Genomic DNA, 24,004 nt, shown 5'->3' with positions numbered 1-24,004 from the left:
GACACGCTGTCCTGCCCTCGTGTGCTGGGACAGCCCCAGGGGGCTGTTTCAAGTGTCTTTGTTGGAGGGCCCCCAAAGAACTAGTGTGGTGTCACTCATTGTAACAGAGCACGACAGACCCTTGCCACAGAAGTTGTAGTATTTGATATCATACATCAATTTTATAATTATCCAGCTGCTCTGGTGTTTTGTGCATTTATGCACTTGTCCTGCATCATGTCACAGGGACGGGCTGAGCAGAGAATGCTTGATCACAGTTACCATGTGTATCTTTTGGGTTATATATTTTAATTCTTCTTTTGCTCAGTCACTCCTATGCTTTGAGTCAGCAACCAAAACATTTCATATCAGAATGGGATAGATGTCATGTCAAGCAAATTGAAAATACTTATCCACTAGTAACCTTCAGTGGGTTAGAGTTTAAAATTAAAAATAAAATCAGACATAAAATACAGAGCACCTAGGAGGAGTGACAGGAACTTCATGCAATTTGAATTTTAAGAAACACATTGTTATTTCTATTAAAGTTTAAAAAATGGTCCTTCATAGACCCAGAACTACTAGCAATGTCATGTGGTCATGTCTTGCTTCTGTAGGTTTTTTGGGCTAGCCTACAAAATAGAACCATTATTTTTAATATTCTTTCTGAGGGAAGGTTTTTTTGTTTGTTTTAAGGTTTTTAAATTATTTATTTTTAGAGAGGGAAAGGGGGGGAGAGAGGGAGAGGAACAGCAGTGTGCTTACAGCACTGACTGGTGCCCCCCGCGCACCCCAGCCGGCCGTGACCCAGGTGCGGGGAAGGTGCCGTCCGGCGTTCACAACAACCAGCCCAGTGGATCTGTGCACTGTGCGGCTCCTTGTGGTGTTGGGGTTGTCAGTTGTGAATAGAATTGTCGTGAGTTCAATTGTATAAACTTAAAATTTAGCAAGCATTTACTGGGTGTACTGTTGTCTAAGTCAAAGTGTTAGGCCTACTGTAGAAATCAGAAAAACACATCCATTTATTATTACTTGTTTTTTTGCTTGCTTTGTGGTACAACGTGGATTAAATTTCTAAAGAAATAATTTGCTTGCCCTGGCTGCTGTAGCTCAGTGGATTGAGCATGGGCTGGGAACCAAAGGGTCACTAGTTCGATTCCCAGTTGAACACATTCCCAGGACACATGCCTGGTTTGCAGGCCAAGTCCCCAGTGGGGGCCATGTGGGAGGCAACCGCACACTGATGTTTTTCTTCCTCTCTGTCTCCCTTCCTTCACCTTTCTCTAAAATAAATAAAATCTTTTTTAGAAAGAAAGAAATCATTCACTTAATTGCCTTCAAGATTAGTATGTCAAAAACAGTAATTTATCATGAAAATACAATTTACACTTCTTTTTTGGGGAAGGTCTCTAACAAGGGTCCTTTTCGCTGCCAAGTGTAGACCTTGCCTGCACTGTTCATTCCCTGGCCCCGTGCCTCGGAAATAGCTGGAGCACGGGCTTGCTCGGTACCTGACCAAAAGCCTGTTTCTTCCCCAGAGGCTTTGGACCACGTATATTCTCCAGGGAAAAAGCCAAATAACTCCTACCTCCCCTTCTTGCCCTGACTACTTTAATGTGTCCATTGATCCCAGCTCTCAGTTTAGCCAAGTGTCAGCAGCTGGCAGGGGGGTAAAATGTGTTGACTCCACAGATGGCAGAGCCCAAAGAGATGAATTTATCTGTGACTTGTTAAAAATAAAATTAAGTCATATGTACATATGTTGATGTATGTCTGTATGTGTATATTGGGAACAAGCAAACATTCCTTCAAACTGTTGAGTCGGTTGGGTGGCAAGTAACAGAGCCTTGTACAAAAAAGCTAAAATGAAACAAGGCATCTGCGAGTTCCTAAAACTGGAAAGCCTAAGAGTAGAGCCAGGTGCAACTCCTTATTCTGTTCTGCTTCCTCTGTCGTGGGCCCTGCTTGGCACCGCAGCAGCAGATTTGCCATCTTCCCACACTCAGCTGTGCTCAGACAGGAGCATGGGGTGTCTCCTTCGTCCCTGTTGATCTGGCTCTGTGCCTGTCACTGGCCAGAGGGGCTGGGAATGTCTGGAGTGGAGCCAGCAACATCCAGGGGCCAGAAGCCTTCCCCCTCAAAGCAGGATTCAGGTGGTATTGCCACAAGGAAAGAGTGGGTGCTAAGTGGCAAAAACCCAAAACTGGATCTGTTTTATTTTTCCAAGGCATTTTTTTTTAGTAGTTCTATGACACTGGTAGAGCCACTCTCCCAAGTTCAAGGGCAGAATTCTCAAACAGAAGTTCAGGGAATAGCAGGCCTTCCTGAGCATTTGTTACAAAGGCCCGTCTCCCTCATACTGGGGCTGTCAGAACTCCAGTGGCTCATTGCAGTGACGTGCCTTCTCAGGTAGGAGAGTGCTTCCAGGGCACCTGCTCCGGCTGGGGCCCTCTGCTCACAAACGGGCGCCTTGGTGGGAGGGAGTGCAGGTCTGGCTTTCAGGGCGCCAAGCAGGGATGGGGGGATCCTGCAACACTGGTGGGGAGCAACGGGTGTGTGTACCACGTGCACTGAACAGAGTGAAAGTAGACATCAGCCTCCTGGGCCCAGATCTCCTATGCCCGTGTTTCGAGGTGATGCGTGACCAGGGGGTTACATAGTGTCAGGAGGACCAGGGAGAGTCCCAGGAAGTGACTTAGAAGGCAGAGCCTGGAGATGTGGCAGGATCCAGGCTGTGAGTACCTGAGGATGCGACCTGGGTGCCAGGGCGAGGAGTTGGAGCCTCATCCTAAAGACTGTGCTTTTTGAAAGGTTATGAGGGATGAGGTCCAGCCTGTATTTGAGGCAGCTCACAGCTATTCAGCAGACAGGTTGGAAGGTGTATGGGTGAAGGCCAGGGGTCCTTGGGGGAGAGTGGAGCAGTGGACAGGGCTGCTGTGGATGGTGGGGTGGGAGGGACAGAACCTGGTGGTCCCTGGGTTTCAGATACTGAAAAAGGATGGCCAGGATGCTGCATCCTGATTATCCTTAACGCAGAGACGCGGCCAAGGACATGATGACTGAGCTGGAATTGAAGCAGGACTAAACCAGGACAAAAGCAGACGTCGAGGTCCTGGTTTTGTCCTGCAGCTGCTGGTGTGAGGCCACTTTTGTCTGTCAGTCTATAAATGGTTCATTTGCTCGTTAATGCCACCTTGAAAAATGGGCTCCTTTGACCCCTTAGGAATTTGGACTTGTTTTTGAAGAAGTCTGTTGAGTGGGAAGATTCTCAGCTCTACTTAAACAGCATAACGAGGGTTAGTAACACTTGGTTCCTGTGCCTGTGATCTTACTGTCACTGTGCTGTGGGAGCTGGTCTGGACCGCGGCGTGTTCACGTCCCAGACTGACGCTGCCAGCTCGTGCGCGGGCACCTGTCTTTCAGGAGAGGCTTCCTGTTATGTGTAGCTCAGAAATCACTGTCCCCTCACATCAGTATCCAAACATGTAAGGTGTTTTCTTTAAAGCTAATAAACTTTTAAAACTACTGTTTGGAAAAACAGCTACAAGTTAGCCGTTACTCCAGAATCCCTAAAACCAGTCCAAGAGATTTTGGGTTTTGACAGAAATGAGATGGTGTGGGGAGGAAGGTGTGTGCCTTAAACCACGGGTTGCTCTTTCATCACTGGCCCATCATACTGTTGCTTCTGCCTCTGCCTGAACCCACACCCCTCCCAGCCTGACAGAAATGTCCACCTACGCAGCTAGCCCCTCCTAAATCTGTACCACACCTCCCATCTGTCCGCTGAGACATCAGAAGTCGATGTCCAGGTCAGCCTCTGGGCACCCCGAGGTGATGTTACCTCCAGTAAACAGTGCAAGAGATAACATCAAGGTTGTGTAAGAAACATGCACATTCCTTGCGGCACTAAAGTGTACTGACTGCTTGATTTTGTGCTATGGATTTTATAGTGCAAGGTTTCGGTAAAGTTGTCCACAAAGTGTCCTTCCTGTGGGTGGTTTTACTTCTGCACCTCCTGTCCGGTGGTGTCCTGGGTCGTCTGTGTGTGTCTTTGTGCCTCTGCGTACTACGTACGGAGAGAGTGAGAGCCCCTCCTCTCTAGGTGGCTTCCAGCGTGCGGAGCTTTACAAAAGTTTTGCCACATGTATGCTTCCAAAACTTTCCAGTTTCCTGTTCTTCCACTTCACTGGCACAGACTTTTATTTCTTTTGTATTGGCAAGGTTCTCTGCACAGGAGCAATCTGAGAGGGAGCAAAGGAAAAACGCTTGAGTTTCAAGCTGTTCTGTGTCCTAGAACTGCATTATCTTGTCCTTGGAACTATGTTTGCTGTCCCCTTAAATGCCAGGAGGCTTTGGTTCATTATATATGATTCTTCTGGTTCACTTCCCCATTTAACTTACCTTTTGCTCCTGAGTTCTGTGAAATACCCCTCAGGTCTGGATTTATTAAAACTGATTTTCTCTACTCTATATCAAAGGTATATTGTGACTGTAAATTTTTATGTGCATGTTTGCCACAAAGATGGGATGTGGTGAACAAGGCTGTAAGGCTCCGTATTTTCTGACCCCGTAGCACTGTTCCTGACCAGAGAACTCCAGTCGCCTCCACTCACAGTATTAGCAGTGCGGCCACCCCCGATCGGATCCGCTTCCCCAGAGGCACAGCCAGTCGCAGCACTTTCCACGGCCAACCCCGGGAACGGCGGACTGCCACGTACAACGGCCCGCCTGCCTCACCCAGCCTGTCCCATGAAGCCACACCATTGTCCCAGACTCGAAGCCGAGGCTCCACTAATCTTTTCAGTAAATTAACCTCAAAACTCACACGGAGGTAAGTGCCAGGTAGAACTGGTTGTTGGGAACAGAAGGAGACATCTTCTCTATGTGTGAAGCCACTGCCTGGCTACTGTTTATTTTGTCTTTAGCTTGTGCTTTTCTGGTTTCTATATCTAACTAGACTTTAAAACCTTTTAGCAGAGAAATCTCAGTGGAAGTTCTCCAGCACGTGGGAGGTGGTGGCTTTTAATCTCCGTTCCTTTGTATCACACATTTGTCTGCAGAGATCACTGGGGTGTAGCAGAGCCCCAACCCAAGTCAGGCAGGGCTGGCGCTCTGCGCCCTAACGTTCGCCAAGGAGGACGCTTTTCCTCTCCCTCATTTCATTTCGTCGTTACTGAGATGCACTAAGTTTCTTAGAGTCTGAATTGTGAAATTATGCTCTTTGTTGATCTAAGTGATAGTGAAAACTAGATAACTTTCTTAAATGGTATAGTTATGGAGATTAAATCCCTGGTTTATTCTCAGGAAGAAACTAGTATCTGGTTTTGTATAAAATCCTTCATGTGTCCAGTAGGCTGTTATTTGGGGTCTTGGGAAATCTCTGAAATCTCTCTGGGGCCCTTGAGTTATTTTACTTTATTTCCATGATCTAGCTAGAGGTTGCAAAAGCCTAGAAACATTGGCTGCTAGAAGAGGATAAAGAAAATGTGCCACTTTGTACCAGAAGCAAGTAGTCAAAGGCACCGTTAGCCAGGACCTCATCCAGGAAATCTGAGGACTCAGGGTTCCCAGAGGAGACTCAGAGGGAGCCTACCGGTGTGTCTCAGGGGCCTGCAGGTCTCTGCTCACCGGCCTCTCGTTCATCGTGTGTGTCGCTCATAGCACGGTGGGGCACCTTCCTGGCGTCTAGATGGCTGACGCCCTCCGGCTCCGGCTCTGTGCTCCTTCAGGCCCCTCAGCCTGCCGCTCAGGTAGTGCCACCTTCCTTTCTTAACCTGTGAGCTAAATACCACTTAGCAGTCTCCTTAATCCCTTCAGCAACTTTATTTTAGATCAGTCATCTAAAACTTAGATGGGCCACGTTAAACCGTGTCCCCAGAGGGTGTGTGTGTTGTCAGGACGTTGAATACCAGATTAGGGGCGACTTCTGATGTCCAGTGGCATCAGCTAGAGGCCAGAGCATTAGAAGGTTCCACTCTGGCCCCTTTGCTCTCTTCTTGGTCCTTTTGCTGAGACACCTTGCTCCAGATTGGGCACAAGAGCAGGTGTCTTAGGGTCTTGCCAGTCTTAGAATTCAGTCCAAGGAGTTCTGGCAACCTGCAGACTAACTCACTTTTTCCTTTCAGTGTCACCCCACTACCTAACCCAGGCCGTCCTGTCCCCCAGCGCCTTCCACAGGGACGAGGCTGAAATGGAGACTGCCTCTGACACGTGGGTGGAAGGTGAAGCCCGGGTGTCAGTCACCTGGCTGCTCACCTCCCTGACCCTGCCTACTCTCACTGGTGCTTCTCCCGCTGAGCCCTGAGCACAGAGGGGGGACAGCAGCCAGGTCTGGCTGAGGGCTAGTCGCAGCAGTCAGCTTGGTGTCCCTGCGCTTCTTCTGTAGTGGGCTCCTCATTAAAATCCTTGAATTTATTTGTCTCCTTTGCGCTCTTTTTTTTTTTTGTCATCTTAATACTCATCTTTATCACTGGTAAAAATAGTATCAGTTACCATTTACTGAGTGCTAGCTATGGGCTAAGATCAGTAGAGGTCTATAGAGTGTCTGTAGGTATAGATAACGCTCGTTTTACATGTGTGAACACACACGTTCTCACCCACTCATTTAATCTGCACAGCCTACCCTGGGAGTAGGTGCTCCCCAGTTTCGTGGGAGAACCTGGGGATGAGGTTCAGAGAGATGAGGGCATATGAACAAGTGAGTGCTGAGCCGTGCCTGTGACTCCAGAAAAGGCCCCCGAAGCCCCTCCATGGCGCGCCCACAGGAAACGCTGAAGCACTGTCGTGGGCAGGAGCCCTTGCCCTCCTGTCCTAATTAAATTTATTTCTTGTATCTGTATTGAAATTGGAGATTTGGGCTGCTTGTTTGAAAAATTCCAGGGGTGGATCATTTTATTTTATGTTTTCCACCCCCACATTTTTCAGATAGGTCTTCTATCTGGTCTTCTGTTTGTGCATGTTTGCAGGCTGAGGTCTGCAGTACTTAGGGTACTGTAGCATATGGAGCACCCTTCGTGTGTCCTTAGATGTAGTCAGTTTCTTCCTAATAACAGTCGTCGTTGCCACTGTCATCAGTGTCAGCTTCTGGTCCTCCCCTGACTGAGTGTGGTGTGGCGGTTGCAGCGCCCGAAAAGCTTAGGCGCTGGCACTCAGGATCTGCAAGGGAGACCACCCGGGGTGGTGGGCAGGGACTAGGGCTGCTCGTAGTGCTGCCCCGCGGGCTGAGGGGTTGGGAGAGCTGTGGGCCCACCACTTCGGGGGCCTATGGGGGCCCGCTCTTTACCCTGCAAGGGTCAGGGGAAGGAGAGGTTGGAGAAGCAGTCCTGTGGTCCCTGTCCTGTACCCTGACTTTCTTCAGGCAGAAAACTTGGAAGTGAAAATGTGTTTTAAAACCTTTTAATCAATTTTCAGCTAAAACAATCTTTTGAATGACACTGCCTTTATGTAGTGCTTAAGTATTTATAAAATGTTCTCAATGTGTGACCTTTCTCTCCTTGCTATGTACCATATTTAATCTGATTGTGAAGTGGTTGGTGTTCACTCAGAGTAGTTAGAGATTTTTTTAATTGGTCAGTATCTCGAGCAATGCCAAAGTTATCCCAGATTACAAAAAAATAAACCCAGGGGTTCATTAATTCAGTAAGTCAGCAAATACATACACGTGCCTCCTCTGTTCAGGAACGCAACTGGGGTTAGAGATAGTTTGACAGGTTCAGGTCACTCTTGCTTGGGAGTGCTCACAGTATGGTCACACAAGCCTGACCAGCCTGACCCGTAGGTTCAGATTTCCGTGGTCCAGTTCTGTTCAGTACACCCTAAACATCGTCCTGAAATTTTTAACAAGCAGTCACCTCTGTTAAATACCACTTTTCCAGTTTATTTCTGAAACATAAAAGTGAACCCCTACTGTTACCTTGTCATGTAATTTTCATTCATTTCCATATCTAAAACACAAGCCTGCTTATTTTAAGCCCTAGTGACTTATTTTTTGTTAAAAAGTAATTTATAACCGCTGTTAATGTTTAAACCATCCTCCTGAAGTAATGATTTTAATGGTTAAATATTTTATAACAAGCATTTAAAGTTTCTGTATAAGAATGTGAAATTTTGTTCATAAGATATTCTGAAGAAATTGACAAATGTTATTAGTTTATTGCAAATTACTTAAGTCATTATTTAAAACAAGTTGTTGACTTTCTTATCTTAATAGATCCTTAATAGAGCCATACACAAGTTTTGGTACAGCTGACGCCACTACGCAGTGCTCAGTGTTTGCTTGCCAGTGCAGGTTTTACAGATTTCTGCTCAAGATTATATACTCACTTACCTGTGATAACTTTACTTTCTCAACAAATGTCCCTGTTTCATTGTTCATTGGACAGAAGAGGGACCCTGTTTTCTTTGTTGTTTTTCTTTCTCTATTGACAAAGATCTATAATTGACAAGAGTTTATATTTCATTTGTGCAAAGTCATTTTTGTTAATTTTTTTTGGCTTAATTTCTTTTAGAAACATGTCATTCAGGTTTATCAAAAGGTAGGATTTATTTATACACATTTTTTTTTAATCCTCACCTCAAAATGGCTCCTGCAATTAACATCAGGTATGGCTTTCTAGCCCTCTCGTTGTTGTTTGTTTTTTGTTTGTTGTTGTATTTTTTTACTTAAAAAAACTAAATTCTGCTGAGAACTAAATACTTATTTCTTCGAAAAGAAACTGGAGAGAAATAGCTTAACTCTGTCAGGCTTTTTGAAAGCGCTGTGGCACACGTGTAACAAGAGGCCTGCGCATGCGCTGCGCACCGTCTGTCTTTGGTAGAGCTATTCAGCATCCCGTAATTCTGTCTTCACACTAATAACACTCAGCATGCTTCTGTTTGAGGAATGGACGTGCAGTAACATTAATGCACATTCATGGTTAGCCTCAGTGGGCAGAGGTAAGTGGTGGTGTGTGCACTGTCCATTTCCACTCCATGGGGCACTGAATTAACAAAAGGCTTCACAGTGACAGGAAGACGAGCTAATATTCTTATGCTGAAGACAAGCGTGATGTTCAAACCTCATGGCCTCATTGGGTTTGGATTTGGGCAGCCACATGGCAGAAATGTCTGAATGTTTTTAGAATTGAAGAGTAAATAGTATTCTATCCAAAGCCTGTTTCCACCAACCACCGAAGAAACCATGTCTCGTTTTTAATTAAAGCATTTACTGTAATAAATGGCATTCCTACTAGGTGACTGTTTTTTGATGCTGACAGTCAAGAGACCAAAACCGTTGCTCACTACCTTGGAGTGCACACAGGCAAGGCAGAAACGCTACCGCTGGGCCACGCTGGGCCTCGGCCTCCCGGCCAGCCTGCAGTCTCCCTGGCTGGCGAAACCGGCAGGCCTCTGAGAGGCTTTGCTGACCCAAGTCCTTGGCCACCCTGAGAAAGACTGCTTTCTTCCCAAGGGGAACACTGGTCCTGGTCCATGGTGGTTCTGAATTGATCTTCCCAGTCGCCTGGTTTTCCTTGGGCAGAAAATTTTGTCACTGAGTTCAGCTAAACCCAGTTCCTTTTTGTGGAAGCCCAGTGCACTTGGGGGAGCAATTTAAAGGGTCAGAAGGACACCTCCAGCCGAAGGCCAGGAGCCCGCAGCCAGGGAAGCCGGTGTGCAGCCCACTGCCAGTTCAGCCCACGGACCTGGAGAGGAGGGGTGCTGGCTGGGTCCCCACAGAGGGGGGAGAGTCCTGAACTCACCGATGACCTGGGGTTTGTCGGGGTTGCGGTGTTGTGTTTGTGCCGGCATCATGTGCTGCTGTGTAAGATCTCTTTTCTCTCTCCCACTTCTCTGCTTCTGCCTTCTGTTCCTTGAGGCTTCCGACTGAATATGAGAGGAACGGGAGATATGAGGGCTCCAGGTGAGGGAATCGATTTTTTAACTATATTTTATATTAAAGAATGGTAGCAGGGATGCTTTTTCCTGCTGTCTTGGTTGCTGGGTGGGTACGTACTCTTTAGTTGGGACACACAAGTGCCACCACTGTCCCCGTTGCCACCCTTGGGCTGGGCCAGTGCTGCACCACTCCCTGGCGCCACAGGAGGGCACCAGGGAGGAGCCTCCCAGTGCTGCCTGACCTGGGCTTTACCTGGGCCTCTGGGTGTTAAAACACACGTCCCAGGCCTGGGCCCTAATGACCCAAACTGAGGTCTGGGAGTTGGTGGGATTGTTCTGGACACCTTGATGACTTCTAGCATAGTTCTAATCTCAAGTCATGAAAGCAGAATAATGAGTAGGATTTTCATATTTCAAATTAGACTTTTAAAGGAATGATTATGTAGCTGAGCGTTTTGCCTTTAAATTTTGTATAGCTGTCATTCATCAGACTTGGACAGGGCATCGCCAGCTGGGCTCAGGACTCCATGTCTGTAGTCGGTCCCTCCCTTTGTCCCTCTTCGTAGTAGTTGCCACATGCCGTTTCAGGTCTACACTGATCCATCCTGCTCCCTTCCTGGTCTCACAGCTCTGATTATATGACTGAGTGGAAACCAGCAGTGGCCCCATTGTTTGACCCACCATGTCCTGTGAGGCCCTGTGTGGCCTCAGCAACACCTGCCAGTGCGGGCGGAGTGCTGGGTTGAGCGCGGGGCAGCAGTCCACTCGATTCCAGACTCAACTTTGTTCCCCATCCACGATCAGAAAGGAATGATAGGCCCTGCCTCTGGGTGTGGTGACTACAGTGGGCACACGTGCCCCCAGGCAGTCTGTGATAGCCCCAAACATTCTGTGCCTTCGGAGTCCCCTGGCCTCTGCCCATGCTCCCTGTGCACGAGCACAGGGACTCCTGCCCCACCTCTGTGATGTTGTTGAAATCTAGGAGCTCTTCAGAGCTCCTCCCAGATGCCCCGCTGCAGACAGGATTCTCTGCCTCTCCATCCTGCCTTTCCTTGGCACTCCTTCCATGAGGCGGGCCCAGCCTCTTTCCCATGACCCTCCAGCTGTTGCTGCCCCACACCTTCCCTGTGCAACTGCTGCTTCCTGGCATGGCAGGCCTCTCTCCCCCAACCCCAAATTTGTTTGAGAGCTTTTGCTCATTTTTATAGTCTATTCAGTATCTGACACAGCATCTCATACATAGGAAGCCTCCAACCAATTTTGATGGGTGTGAATGCAGTGGAATGTTCTGCTGGCAGGTTGGCAACAGGGAGAGCTGTATTCACAGCAAAACTGGCCTACCCTCAACTCTGATGAATTTGCCAGAAGATTAAGTGTATTAAATACCCCATGCTGGGTGTTCTTCATGCATAAGAGTGTTAGGTATTCACTGTCCTAACTGAGGCTTCCACATAGACACACAGGGAATGTCCACAACAGTTTGTGTCAGTAACAATCAAATGCCTCAGGCTGAGGTAGTAGAGGCCTGTTCTCCAGACCCCTGAGAGACCGTGCCTGGGCCCTCCCTGTAACAGCACCTCGCAGGTGTGGGGACCCCAGTTTGTACTCTGTGAGTCCATAGTTCGCATTCAGTTGGGTTGCTTTGGTGCTCAGCAGCAAACATGCCTTCAATTTCATTTTTCTGTTTCAGTGGTAAGACAGTGTCATCTAAGAATTCTTTTAAACTGAAACTAGATGTTTAAATTAGCAAAATAAAGAGAAGGAAAAATGCTGAGGTGTGGGTAGAGGGGGTTGAGAGAGTGGCCCACCCCCTACCCAGCTGTGCACTCAGCCTCTGGAACCCTTTGCAGGAAAAGTAGTTTGAACTGTGCCAGCCCACCAGTTACTCAGAATGACGGTTAGCAGCGGAGGCTGTGGGAGTTAAAGAGGAACATGGTAGACGAGCTGGGCTCAGCGCATGCACTGTCCCCCGTCCCCCCCTGCCATTCTCTGCTTTGCCTGATTTAACGAATGATTTTTTTCATATATTATATTTATTCATTTTTAGAGGAGAAGGGAGGGAGAAAGGGAGAGACACTGATGTGTGAGATATACATCAATTGGTTGCCTCTCACACACCCTCAACTGGGAACCTGAGCCACACCAGCCAGGGAAATAAACTTTTTTTTTTTTTATTTTAGTAAATCTCAGTAAGTCTGTAATTTTACTTTAGTCTCTACAATGACTGGTAGAGATTTTACAGCCAGGTAGATTTTCTGCATCATGTGGTTTTATGATTTTGGGGGAAGCAAGTGGATGAATACTTCTTAGAAAAGGAGCAGATAACCACACGTGAGCCTGTGCAGGAAAAGTGTGGGCATCGATTCTCACATTGTAGAAGAATCGATCGTGCAGTAGCTAGAGTAGAAAGGGCTGGCTTTCCTGTGCAAATAAAAATAAACCTGCCACTGTGCGTTTCAGTCGCAACGTATCTGCTGAACAAAAGGATGAAAACAAAGAAGCAAAACCTCGTTCCCTGCGCTTTACCTGGAGCATGAAAACCACTAGTTCTATGGACCCCAATGACATGATGCGGGAAATCCGCAAAGTCCTGGACGCCAACAACTGCGACTATGAGCAGAGAGAGCGCTTCCTACTCTTCTGTGTCCACGGGGATGGGCACGCCGAGAACCTCGTGCAGTGGGAGATGGAGGTGTGCAAGCTGCCAAGACTCTCTCTGAACGGGGTCCGGTTCAAGCGGATATCAGGGACATCCATAGCTTTCAAAAATATTGCTTCCAAAATTGCCAATGAGCTAAAGCTGTAACCCAGTAATTATGGTGTAAATTAAAGTAGCCGTCTACAGTTTTCTTGAACACTGATGGAAATGTATAGAATAATATTTAGGCAATAACGTCTGCATCTTCTAAATCATGATATTAAACACGAGGACGAGAGCACGCCAGGGAGCGCGAGCTGGCCTTTTCCTGCGAATGCACTACATTAAAGCTGTGTGACACGTGTGCCCTCTGTCTCATTTCCAGTGCCCGGACGGTCAGCGGGTGACCCCCACCTCCATGTGCCTCTGTGGGCGCGCATGGGCCGTGAGGGGGTAGTGCATACAGAAGCCTCTCCCTGCCCTGGCAGCCGGAGTTGTTCGCAGGACCTCTGTGAGAGATCATTTGGTGCTAAAACGTTAAAATTGCCAAGGAGGAAAATACTGAACTACTACTAAGAATTAACCTTAAGACTAGTTGATAATGAATACAGGTTTACAGTTCATGCCTGTGGTTTTGTGTTTGTTGTTTCGTGTTTTTTTAGTGCGAAAGGTTTAAATTTATAGTTGTGAACATTGCTTGTGTTTTTATAAGTAGATTCACAAGATAATTAAAAATTCACTTTTTCTCAGTAAAACCTCGCATTGTCTCCTAGTGCTGTATTTAAGATTCAGATTAAGGTAGAGACTAAAAGCACCTGTTTTTGCCTTCACCTGCAAGTTGAACAGAAGCAGTGGGAAAGTGTATGAGGCCTGGGGTCACTGTGTCCTTAGCGGGGACCCTGACATCTTGTGATTACGAGCATCCTTTTTCCCCAAAGGCCACAAAGGGAGAAGACGGCCCCCTGGTACCCGCGGAGGAGGGTGTCAGGAGGGGCTGACACCCTCGAGCGACTCCACGTGTCCGTGTGCAGAGTGGGTCTGGACGGCTCTGGATTTCTTCTCTGTGAAGTATGTACTTTTCTTGTTTTCTGTGAACTGTTACACGAACTCGACCAAGAGCTTTTTCCCAGCCCCCCTCTGGTTGTCTAAGGGGTGACGAGCTCATCAGTCAGTCTCATGCTTTACACTCACTGGGGAGCTGTCACAGTCGCTGGTCTGGGTGACTTGTTGGTCACACAGTAGGAAACTCTTCACAAGCACTCAATCACGACACTTACATCTGCCACCACAGGGCACTGTCCTGTGTTTGGGACACATCCACAAACAGAGATCCCTAATCTCTTAAAGCTTATGTTCTACTAGGATGGCAGTCCATCAGCAGTCAGAAGTGAAGTCCCTACTGTGGAACAAAGTGGTAAAAGCCATGAGCAGAATCACAGCACAGGGTAAGGCATTCCAGAGGTCCTAGGGCTCGGACAGGTGCTGTGTTCAATAGAGTGAGAGGTGGGGTGGGGTGCTTGAGTGGACATGGGACTTCAAGGGAAGCCCCCAGCAGAGGTGTGAGGCCGCTGCACGCCAGCCTGCTGGAGTGGAGCAGCAGGCAACGCCATCAGACCCCACCTGGGCCTTGTAGGCCATTCCCTGCGCATGTGTGGGCCTCGTGCGACGTGGGCCAGTGGGAGTTTCCAGCACGGGACCACGATAGCAGCTGTGTTACGACTTCCTTGTTGGGAGCAGAGAGAGCCCAGCAGGTTTGGAGGCTCTTGGCGGTAATTAGGAGGTGACACCCTGGTGGGATGGTGGGTGGGTTCCTGGTATGTTTCAAAATAAGAGTCGAATGCATTTGCTCTGGGGTTAGATACAGGTGAGTGAGAAAAGGACAAGGACTACTGTTCAATTTCTGGTGTGACCAGGAAAAAGAATGCGGCGTGGGGTGGGTCAGGGCAGATTGCTGTGGAGAGGTTTAGGCCGGGTGGGGGAGGAGGGCAGGTGGTCACACCAGGTGGAGACTGGAGAGACCCTGGAGGGCCAGGGTCTGGCTGCTTCCTGTTGAAAGCTGGGAAGGAGGTTCTCTGGAGAAGCGAAGAGGACCCGCCCTGAGCCCGAGCACCCTGTGGACAGGCATCCAGGGAGGGAAGTGGAGCCCGGGGGGTGGGGGGAGTGCTCTTTGACCAAGTGTGGAGCGTGTCATTTTCACCTTACCAGAACATTTCGAACCTTCTGTGTTACGTAAATAAATAGGTCCCCTCCCGACGGGCTTCTCTGACTGAGCTCCCCGTGCCTGGGCCCCTGTGCTGGTTTCCCTGCAGACGCTGCAAGATGCGGCTGAGCTCTGCCCAGCACAGGTGTGGCTGCAGCCTGCTCTTCCTGTCTGTGCACCTGGGACACATGTCAGATTGCTTTCCTTGCTCATGTCCTCAAGGACAAAGTGAACACTGTGAGTGAAACTCCTTTAAGAGAAGTTAGGTCACCACATGCCCTGATGAAGTGGCCACCGTGCAAAAGAAAAGTTGGTGTGGTTCTCTGTCATTGTCTGCATTCCGATACGGCCCTGATCTCGTGAGTGACTGGCATGTCTGAGAGACAAGGTCCATCCAGAGGCGTCGTCGGAGGCAGTCAGACAGCCAAGGGCTTTATTACTGACCGGTGAGGATTGGACTTGAGAGGCAGCAGGGTGTTTCCTGGACTGAGGATGAAACGTGAACTCTCCCCCATTCCTCAGGGGCCCAGCCCTTCCTCTAGATGCTGCCTTCTCTGTATACAGTGAATTTTGAAAAGGAATATTCTAGAGTGTTTAAAAGTCATTTAAGCAGCAAAGACAAGGCCCCACTTTTCCCTTGTTCACTTCCCTGGAATCGAGGTGAGGTGAGGTGAGGTGAGAGGGACCTGGCCGGCAGCACTGCTGGTGTCACGTACCCCACCCGCAGAGTGCTGTCCTGCTCCAGAATCCAGGTGCAAGTTTCAGCTGTGCTGACTTGCCTCTGGTTGGGGTCAGCACACGAGGACCCGAGGCACCGATCCCAAGTGGCATACAGGCTCCCGGACTGTCCTGGTCTCTGCACCTGGAGACCCACGCAGAGAGCTGCTGAGACGCGGAGGACGTGCGGAAGGAAGGGCGGCTGCGGTTGCGGCACAGAGGAGGTCTCTCCCGAAGCCTGGCAAGCAGCGGAGTTTCAGAGGAAAGCCTTCCCGCGTGTGCATTAGGAGCGAGGTGCTGCTGCTGTGGAAACCTCCCCCGAGACCCCTGTCGGGCAGTTCCTGCTCAGTGAGTGAGGCGCAGTGAGCTCGGGAAGCACAGGGGCCTGCGGCCGTCCCCTGGTCTGTGCAGCCCGCAGGAGCACTGGGACGTGTGTGGGCAGCCAGGGGTCAGGACGGGCCTGGGTCAACGCTTACAACTGTGCTTTGGTGGGGGTTTGTTATTGGTGGTTATTGATTCAGGGTTTGGGGTTTTTAAATTGGTAATCTACCATGAGATCATTTCATGGGGGTAAAATGGTTGGCCTTGAAGGGAGTCTTGTGAAGCAAATGACGCGTCTTTCAGGTGTCCTGACAATGTACAGAGGGACCCAGGTCTGACTCCCTGCGAGGGAGACCTAGGCGTCCTTGTGTTCAGGGAGAAGGACTGAGCCCAGCGGTGTTGTCGGTGGTCTCTGGTTTGCCGCTCTGAGGCACTGGAAACCAGGCAGAGGTGACACTTCCTCAGAGGTGGTGGCAGTATAGCAGATGGGTTCAGATGGGATTCAGGGTGAAGAGTGTCTTGGCAGCATTGCGGTCCTCGGGTCAGGAAGAGCTCGGGCCGGGCCTTGGAGCCGTCTTGTGTCCCCAGGAAAGGGAGATGACAGGATGAGGAGGAGCAGCGGGGGAGAGTAGATGGGGAAGGTTGGGGACAAGGAGAGTGGGGTGGGTGGGGCTGAGGCCTTTCTTCAGCCAGCGTGTCAGAGAGGAGAGTCGAGAGCAGAGTGGGTGATTCGTGCCAGGCAGTGTGCCCGGAGGAGCAGAGCTGCTGGGCCTGCCCCTTGGGTCCCTGCAGCTGGGTCTGTGTGGACACAAAGGCTGGCACAGGCTGGGTTTCCTTCCAAAGCAGAGCCTCTTAGAGGACTCAGTCCACCCAGAGGGCAGAGCCCTGTCTAAAGGTGCCTCGGGCAGTGCGGCCTCATGGTTGAGGTGTACACCCTTCACCCAGGCAGCCTGGTTTCCCGTAGAAAGTCAGCATGGTAGTCACATCTCCCTCTGGGGTGTCGGCAGGGTCCAGCAGACAGCAGGTGCAGGGCAGGGCACCCGGCAGGTATTGGTGAGGACAGCTACTCACACAGGTGCAGGACCACAGGCTGTCCCCCTCCCTGCCCCACCGCTCGCTCCCAGCTGGGGGAGGCACTGAGCCCTAGGGCAGCGGGCTCAGACTCTGGACTCTGCCCTTCCAGCCCAGGCGGAGAAGGAAACCCCACAGTTCCCTAAGCACAGGGCACTGGTCTCCCACAGAGCCTGCTGTTAAAAAGTTGACAGCCTGTGCCACTACCTTCCTTGACCCCATGCCTTTCGGCATCCCCAGGGGGCAGGAAGAGCGGTGAGCTGGTATAAGAGCACGGGCAGGGCCCAGAGAAGGTGGACTGCGCCCTCCGCCCCTGCAGGCGTGGCCCATGTCTCCCGAGAGAGGCCTGCTCTGGCCTGGTTTTCGACAGTCCCAGCCCTCCTATGGCACTAGCGGCCAGCACCCGTCACAGACTTGTCTCGTGTGTGCCTCCCACCCTTACTAGAACGTCAGCCCCACAAGGCAAAGATCCTCATCCCTTTTCCCATCTATATCCCAGGTACCCAGGGTAGTACCTGGTACATAGTACAAAGTAAGTATTCAAACGTAATAAAGCACAGGCAAGAGAGGCCTCAGAAGCACCAGGCAGCTTTAGTGGCTTCTGTCAGATCAGTTCTGAGGTCCTGGTGGCTCTGGCAGCCGTCATGCCCTTCCTGCATGACAGCCGAGGCTTGGGGTGCACCAAGGAACCCACAGAGTGGGGTTCCGAGGGTCCAGACGCCCCTCTTCCCCTGCACAGCTGATGCCGCCCTGTGTCCTTCAGCTCAGGCGGGTGCTATGGGTGGGCACAGGAGTGGGCCCTGCCTCAGATGACATTTGCCATCAGACAGGAACCGGCGTTAAAAGACTTGGCTCAGTGCCTTCATCTGTGTCCCTTACCACGGAGTCACACTGTCAGTGTGTTTGGGTTTCAACCTGGGACTTAGCGTCAGGGTGAGAGTCATGGTGTTAACAGTGGCTTTCGCCTCTGGACGCCATGTCTTGGGCTCCAGTCCCTCAGGGAGGTCTGCTGAGCAGGAGTCCTAGTTTGAGGATGTAGGGAAGCTGGTCCTCAGGGGTCACCGGGGGGTGGAGACTAGACCAGTGCCTGCTAAGATCTTGGGTCTGGGCCTCTGAGGGTGAAGGCCGAGAAACGGGGGCCACAGTGTGCCCTTCGGTTGCCATCAGCTTTGGTTTCGTGACTGGGCGGCTGCATCTGTGTTCTTGCTGCTGTTTGTGTGATGGGGCCGATTGGTTACAAGCTCTGAGGTTCTCATCTTTTTCCAGATCCCCAGACACTCAGTTGCTGTGGCTTCTGGCCATGGTGGGGCACCTTCACGCCCTGCGGGATGATGAATAGGGGCCGGCGTGGGGCATCACTGAGAAGAGAGGGGATCAGACTTCGGCTCTTCCCCCAGCCTGTGCCTTTCGTATTTCCTGCTCACGCTGTTCCTCCCACCCGTTTAGCCCACCTCTCCGTGTTATTTTAAGCATCTAGAATCCATCCCTCCGGTGGGTGGGGGGGGTTCAGTAGCTGGGCAGGAGTGCCGGCTGTCCCACCCTGGTGGCGCCTTCTGCGCTCCGGTCGAGCGAGACTCGGGTGTTTGGAGATAAACACTGTTCCATCCCTGAGGGTTGCTTCTCCAAGTCAAGCCCAGTTCTCAGGTGTTTCAGGAAGAGACCTGAAGACTTTCATCATTGTCCTCCATTCATTCACCCACGTATGTATTTGGGGCAGGCTAGGGTGGAGCAGCAGCTGCTCCAGAGGGCCCTGTGCTGAGCCGTGGGAATCCAGAAACAAACCAGGTAGAGCCCTGTCTTCTAGAAGCTCTTTCTCACAAGACAGCAGCACAGGTACGGTCTTGGAACCTGGTGCGGCCCATGCTGGGTGCAGGAATGTCAGGGCTCAAGGCTGAGCAGCAAGCAGGTCTGGGTGGGTTTGGCACGTACAGATGAACATCTGAGCGGGGGAGGAGCAGATGCGGAGGGCAGCGACTGGGCCAGACAGGCCGGTGCCGTCCAGGGCAGGCTCTGTCTTGTCTCCCAGTGCGGTGTGTCTCCGACAGCACACCTCTGTTCTGTGAAGGGGGCTTGGGCCCAACCCACCCCTCGGGAGTGACCCAGGAGGTTTCGGGGTGGACCTCTGCCGCCCCCAGACCAAAACAGACACCACTGCCCTGGGTGGGAAGCCAGGTCCCTGGGGACCAGAAAGGAAGCGTTTTGGTGTGGGGCACCTGGCACGCTGGCTCCTTCCAGAGTGAGCTTTGCACCAACTTGCCTCTGCCCTGCCCCCCCGAGGGAGTGCCAGCAGGCGGCAGAGATGCGGTCCCTTGTCAAAGCAGGCATGTTTTGCATGGAAATAAGCTGGGAAATAGCACACGTGTCATGTTCGTTTCATAAGGCACCGGGACTGCGCGCCCCCAGGCCCGAGCATACTGTGCACTCCGGGTGCCGTGGGGCAGGTTCCTCTGCTGGGCCCTCAGGCAGCTTCTGGCACCTCAGCACCCCGCTCAGCCGTACCTGCTGCTCCCCGTCCCAGGGGTTCTCACCCTCAGCCCCAGCTCAGCTGGCCTCTCTCCTCTGCCACCCTGTCCCTTGTCCCTGGGTCTCCTCTCAACGTACTCTGTTCTGCAGAATCCTGATGGGCTTGTCCTGAAGCACTTGGCCTGCAGTAGTGGTGGGAGTCCTGCCCCCCCCCCCAGAGGGCCTGCTGCACACCCTGTCCTGGGGTCTCTCAGTGTGCAGGTGCGTGGCCGGGCTGCGTGGCTCACCGTTGTGTCATTAGTAAGGGGTACTGAAACCCTGGAATTGGACTGGAGAAGAGAGTGGTGTCATCCTGTGTCCTTGAGGCTGGTCTCCAGGAGGAGTGAGGAGGAGGAGGCCCCCCACTGAGACAGGTGCTGCCGAGGTGACTTTTGTGCAGCAGTGCAGGTGGCCCCTCACGCACGGTGTCAGCAGTTCCAAGTGTGGGTGACCACATAAAGCCTTTATTAATTTCTTCCTGGAGCTGAAAAGCATTCGAAGTGCTGAGCAGTTTATGTATTTCTGGAATAATCTGAGCGTGTATGTATGTTAACACAGACCGCGTGTACCAGTAACCGAAGCAGACCAGTGGGCTGGGACCAGATGAGTGGGGGAAGACCCGGAGCCTGAGCCTCAGTCCGCACTCTCAGAGACCAAGACCCCAGGGACGCAGTGACATGACTGGGCAGCGTGACAGAGCGTCCCTCCCAAGGAGCACGGTGGGGGAGGGAGAGGTTTTCCCCAGGAGGAGGGCTGGGGCAGGTGGGTAGCAAAGGTGGGCCTTGGGCTTTGGGTGGGCAGGGCAGAGTGCGGACAGCAGAGAGAGACATGCAGGAGGGAGCCCCAGGTTAGACCGAAACGGCAAAGGCCTGAAGGTGGTGCCACCACCTCCATCAGGCACAGGCCCAGCGTGTGCCACCCTGACTGAACATGGACGTGGCGGGTGCCTGAGGGCACGCCGTTTCTGCAGCCGTTGGTCTCGGTTCTGACTAAATTCCTGGACAGTTGCACCTGCAAGCCCTGCAGGACCCTGAGCAAGCACCTAGCTGGGCCCCACCCTTCCAGGAGGGTTAGTGATGGCAGAGTGGGGTCCCAGCCCCAGTCCCAGCCCCCGAGTCAGGAGTGCTGGCCGTTGTTCGTGTGCACCAAGCTGAGGGCCTTTGTGTTATCATCCTAAGACAGCCACAGGGATGTTTTGTCCCACGGTGATGGCCTTGGAAACCTGCTGCTCCTGCTGGGTGGCTGCAGGCCAGGAGGAGGCTCAGGAGCAGGTTTTGTTAGGGAAGCAGAAGGGTAGGTAGGTGATTCCTGCGTGGCCAGCGACTGGCTACACGGATTCATCAGAAGTGGGAGGGGCTGGAGAGAGTGTGTAGCTTTTCTGGGTCTTCAGTTATTTATTGAAGTCAGGCCTTCACCTCTGACAAGCCCCAGCTCTGAGAAGTGAGTGGAAGTCAGGACCTCTGAGACCGAGCAGAACCGCACCTACAGAGACAGGCTCAGGGCAGCGCGAGGATAGGAGTCCTCGTGCTGCGCACGTCCTCTGGGCCCAGCCCGCCCGAGGGCACAGCAGACAGCTCTCTGTGGAGCCTCGCCTCTCCCGGCTGAGATGCTGTCCCTTGCTCCTGAAAACCTCAGCCAGAAACAGGACTTCCTGTCATCAAAAGATTGTCTCCCGCCCTGGCTGGTGTAGCTTAGTGGATTGAGCACAGGTCTGCGAACCAGAGTATCGCAGTTCGATTCCCAGTCAGGGCACATGCCTGGGTTGCAAGCAAGTTCCCTGCAGGCCAGTTCCCAGCAGGGTACGTTGATGTTTCTCTCCCTCTCTCCTTCCCCTCTAAAGACAAATAAATTAAATCTTAAAAAAAGATTGTATCCCTTTGTTACTTGTGGGGAAGGAGATTAACTCAGGAGCCTGGTAGGCCAGGGTGCAGCCCCCAGGGTGCTGTAGGAGGCTTTGGTGTCAGCTGGGTGCTCCAAATAGAAATGCAGAATGAGGAACCGTCAGGCAACCGCCGCCTCTTCAGCTCCTGCCCAGAGCAGCAGCTCTGCACGCCCGGGGCCGGGGCGCTGCGGGGCGTGTTGGGGCAGCGGGAGAGCCCAGGCTCGGGACCAGCGGTCAGCCTGCCCGCTCTCCTCTTCTGAGCCTCAGTTTCCCCGTTCCCAGTTTCCACCACAGGGTGGTGGTCTTTCGAGCAGAGCAGACAAGGGGTGGCAACAGCCTCAGTGGTCTCCCACAAATGTGACACATGGGGGCACTTTTTAAAAAGACACTTAAAAGAATTCGGCTCGGCTTATGTAACTAATGCATGTTCCTTGTGGGGAGTTTGGAAGTACTTTAAAGAAGGAAGTCACCTGTCAGCTCACCACCTACAGCTCACTGCTGTGCCTGGGTTTTTCCATACATGTTCCGTGTGGGATCCGAGGACAGGCTGTTTTGTAACCGACTTCCGAGTCAGCTTCCCGAAGCACGTGGGCCGCGCTCTCGCGGAGCTTTGCACACTGCTGTGGGTGCCTGCCTGGCAGCACGTCGGGGGAGGTGTCCTGGGTGTGTGACCCCCCCCTCTCAGTTGGCAGTCCCGACCCGTTCTCCCCTGTTCTGAGTAATTGTATCTCTTAACTGTTCCTGTAGGGCAGTGAGTGTTGGCAGGGGCAGTCTTGGTCCCCACGCTGCTGGCATCTAGAAGTTGAGGGCCGGCGGTGAGCCCCCACAGAGTAGTCCTGCCCGGATGTCCTTGGGGCCACAGCTGTGGGACCAGGCAGTGGGCTCCTTTCCCAGCCACAGCAGCAGTGCCTGGTCTGAACGCCGCCAGTGTGGCTGGCCGGTGTCCTCCACCCAAGACAGTGAATGAGCCAAGTGTGTTCCCTCTGTAGTGTATGTAGTGTTCCTTAGGCTTCCTGTGTCCGACCATAATCTCAAGGAAAATGAAACTCCCCCCTGTTTTAAAGGTCTCTGGAGTCCAGAGGAAAGGGAAGGTTGTGGGGCCCCAGCCAGAGGTCTGTATGTGGACTGCTGAGCACAGGCCTTGCCTGGAGGGGTAAGGCAGCCCAAGAGAGTGCGCTCCCACAGCAGGGCGAAGGCAGAGGCCCAGCAGGGCAGCCCTGGGGTCCAGCCAGGCGTGGCGGAGCCTGAGGCAGCCCCTGCTGCAGTGAGCCGGCTTGACCAGGTCCCGGAGGGCCCTGTGGAGAGGGCAGGGCTCCGCCACTCCAACCCCGGGGGAGGCGGCTGGAGTGGCTTCCCTGCCTGGGAAATGCTGAGCTCGGCCCTGCCACCCCCGGCCCTCGCAGAGAGGAGTGCCCAGTCTGACAGTGCAGGCAGTGAGACGCCATGTGCCGGCCCGGACAGGCCACCAGATGCCCATCGCCCCTCTCCTCGAGGAGGGGCAGAGACACATGGGCCGGGAACCTCCTGGTTCCTGTGTGGTCATTGCACAGCAGAGCCTTAACGGCAGCCTTATGGTGAGACTGGCTGAGGAGGGTGTCCCACTGCTGCTCCTGCCTTCTGCATGCAGTGCCTTCCAGCCCCCCTGGCCGGGGACACTGAGGCCAAGGAACGGGAGCCCTGTCTGACCGTGCCCCTGGCCTGACCCTTCCTGGCTGCGTAGCCCAGGGCCCAAAGTGTGGGTGCAGAGTGCCCCTCCCTGCCAGCCCTGTGCACCAGGGGGCCCGCCCCACCAGGTGTCCACTTGCAAAGGCTCCTGGGCACCGCCCACATGGGCCCCTCAGACTGGGCCAGCCCTCGGGCCTGTGTCCAGACACCCTGGCAACTCTGGCTCCACTGCTGCCCCCACAGCCCCACCTGTCCTGAGCCCCAGAGCCTGGGTTGGCAAGTTGCCCGACTCCCACCTGACTCAGGTAAGGAGCGCCCACCATCCTCAGTGGGCAAGACTGCCCAGCCCAGGACAGGGTGTGCGTAACCTTGGGAGGGTGAGGTCTGCCCAGACCAAGCTCAAGGAGTTGGGGAACTACAGACCCTGGAGGGGGCGGGGATGTAGCAGGCGGCCCTGGCCAGCAGGTGGCAGCAGAGACTGTTCTCAGGGCTGAAGGCTTAGAGAAGGAGCAGCCTGGGCCCTGGCTCACTGACCAGACCCACCTCTTGCTCCCCAAGCCCTGGCCGTCCCTCAGGGGGCCCAGGGTGCGGGGGCCCGAGTAAGAGACCCGTCAGGGACTGTGGCGGTTGGGGCATGGCTAGACAGCCCCAGTCCTCCTCCTGGCCAGGCATCCTGTGGACCCTGTGGTGGCACCTACTGTGGGAGGCCAAGGGGCTGGGGCACCTGAGGCTCCTAGAGAGGAGTTTGTGCCCTGGATGGGTGGCTCAGTTGGTTAGAGCATTGCCCTGATACACCAAGGTTGCGGGTTCAATTCCTGGTCAGCACACATACAAGCATCAACCAGTGAATGCATGAATAAGTGGAACAAGAAATTGATATTTATGTTTCAAATCAATAAATAAAATGTAAAAACTAGTAAAAAGGGGGGGCTGCTCCAAGGAGGAGGGAGACTTAAGGGCTCCAGGGCTTCCTGGAAGGAACTGGAGGGCTGGGCCTGGGACCACAGTGGGGCCAGTTCAGCCCAAGAGGAGAGAATGGAGCAGAGAGTAGGTGTTGGGGGGGGGATGGGATGGCGTATTGGGGGGAGATTTGTGGGCTCCTGCTCCCCTCCTCGCAGCATCCGCACTGCCCCCACTCCACAGATGGGGCTGAGCA

The 24,004-nt window shown here is 52.5% G+C and overlaps 1 protein-coding gene across 6 annotated transcripts in view; it reads left to right on the top strand.

Annotated features, from left to right (window-relative positions):
- Nucleotides 1-24,004, top strand: part of MARK3 (microtubule affinity regulating kinase 3) — a 124,715-nt gene that overhangs the window by 86,071 nt on the left and 14,640 nt on the right. For 2 of the 6 annotated variants that reach the window (XM_037164235.2, XM_053666021.1), the window contains exons 15-17: nt 4,553-4,810; nt 9,833-9,877; nt 12,313-12,854. In XM_037164235.2, coding sequence (XP_037020130.1) covers nt 4,553-4,810; nt 9,833-9,877; nt 12,313-12,658 — 649 coding nt within the window. In that variant the 3' untranslated portion in view covers nt 12,659-12,854. Of the gene's footprint in view, nt 1-4,552; nt 4,811-8,486; nt 8,514-9,832; nt 9,878-12,312; nt 12,855-13,428; nt 13,559-24,004 lie in introns of those variants that run through there. The other 4 variants (XM_053666019.1, XM_037164233.2, XM_053666020.1 and 1 more) reach the window with 3 other exon arrangements.

This window comes from Artibeus jamaicensis, unplaced genomic scaffold, assembly GCF_021234435.1.
Source record: "Artibeus jamaicensis isolate MK-2021 breed Jamaican fruit bat unplaced genomic scaffold, CSHL_Jam_final contig_444, whole genome shotgun sequence".
Taxonomy (NCBI): domain Eukaryota; kingdom Metazoa; phylum Chordata; class Mammalia; order Chiroptera; family Phyllostomidae; genus Artibeus; species Artibeus jamaicensis.
The sequence above is the reverse complement of the archived record's forward strand: the minus strand, read 5'-3'. Positions and strand labels throughout refer to the sequence as shown.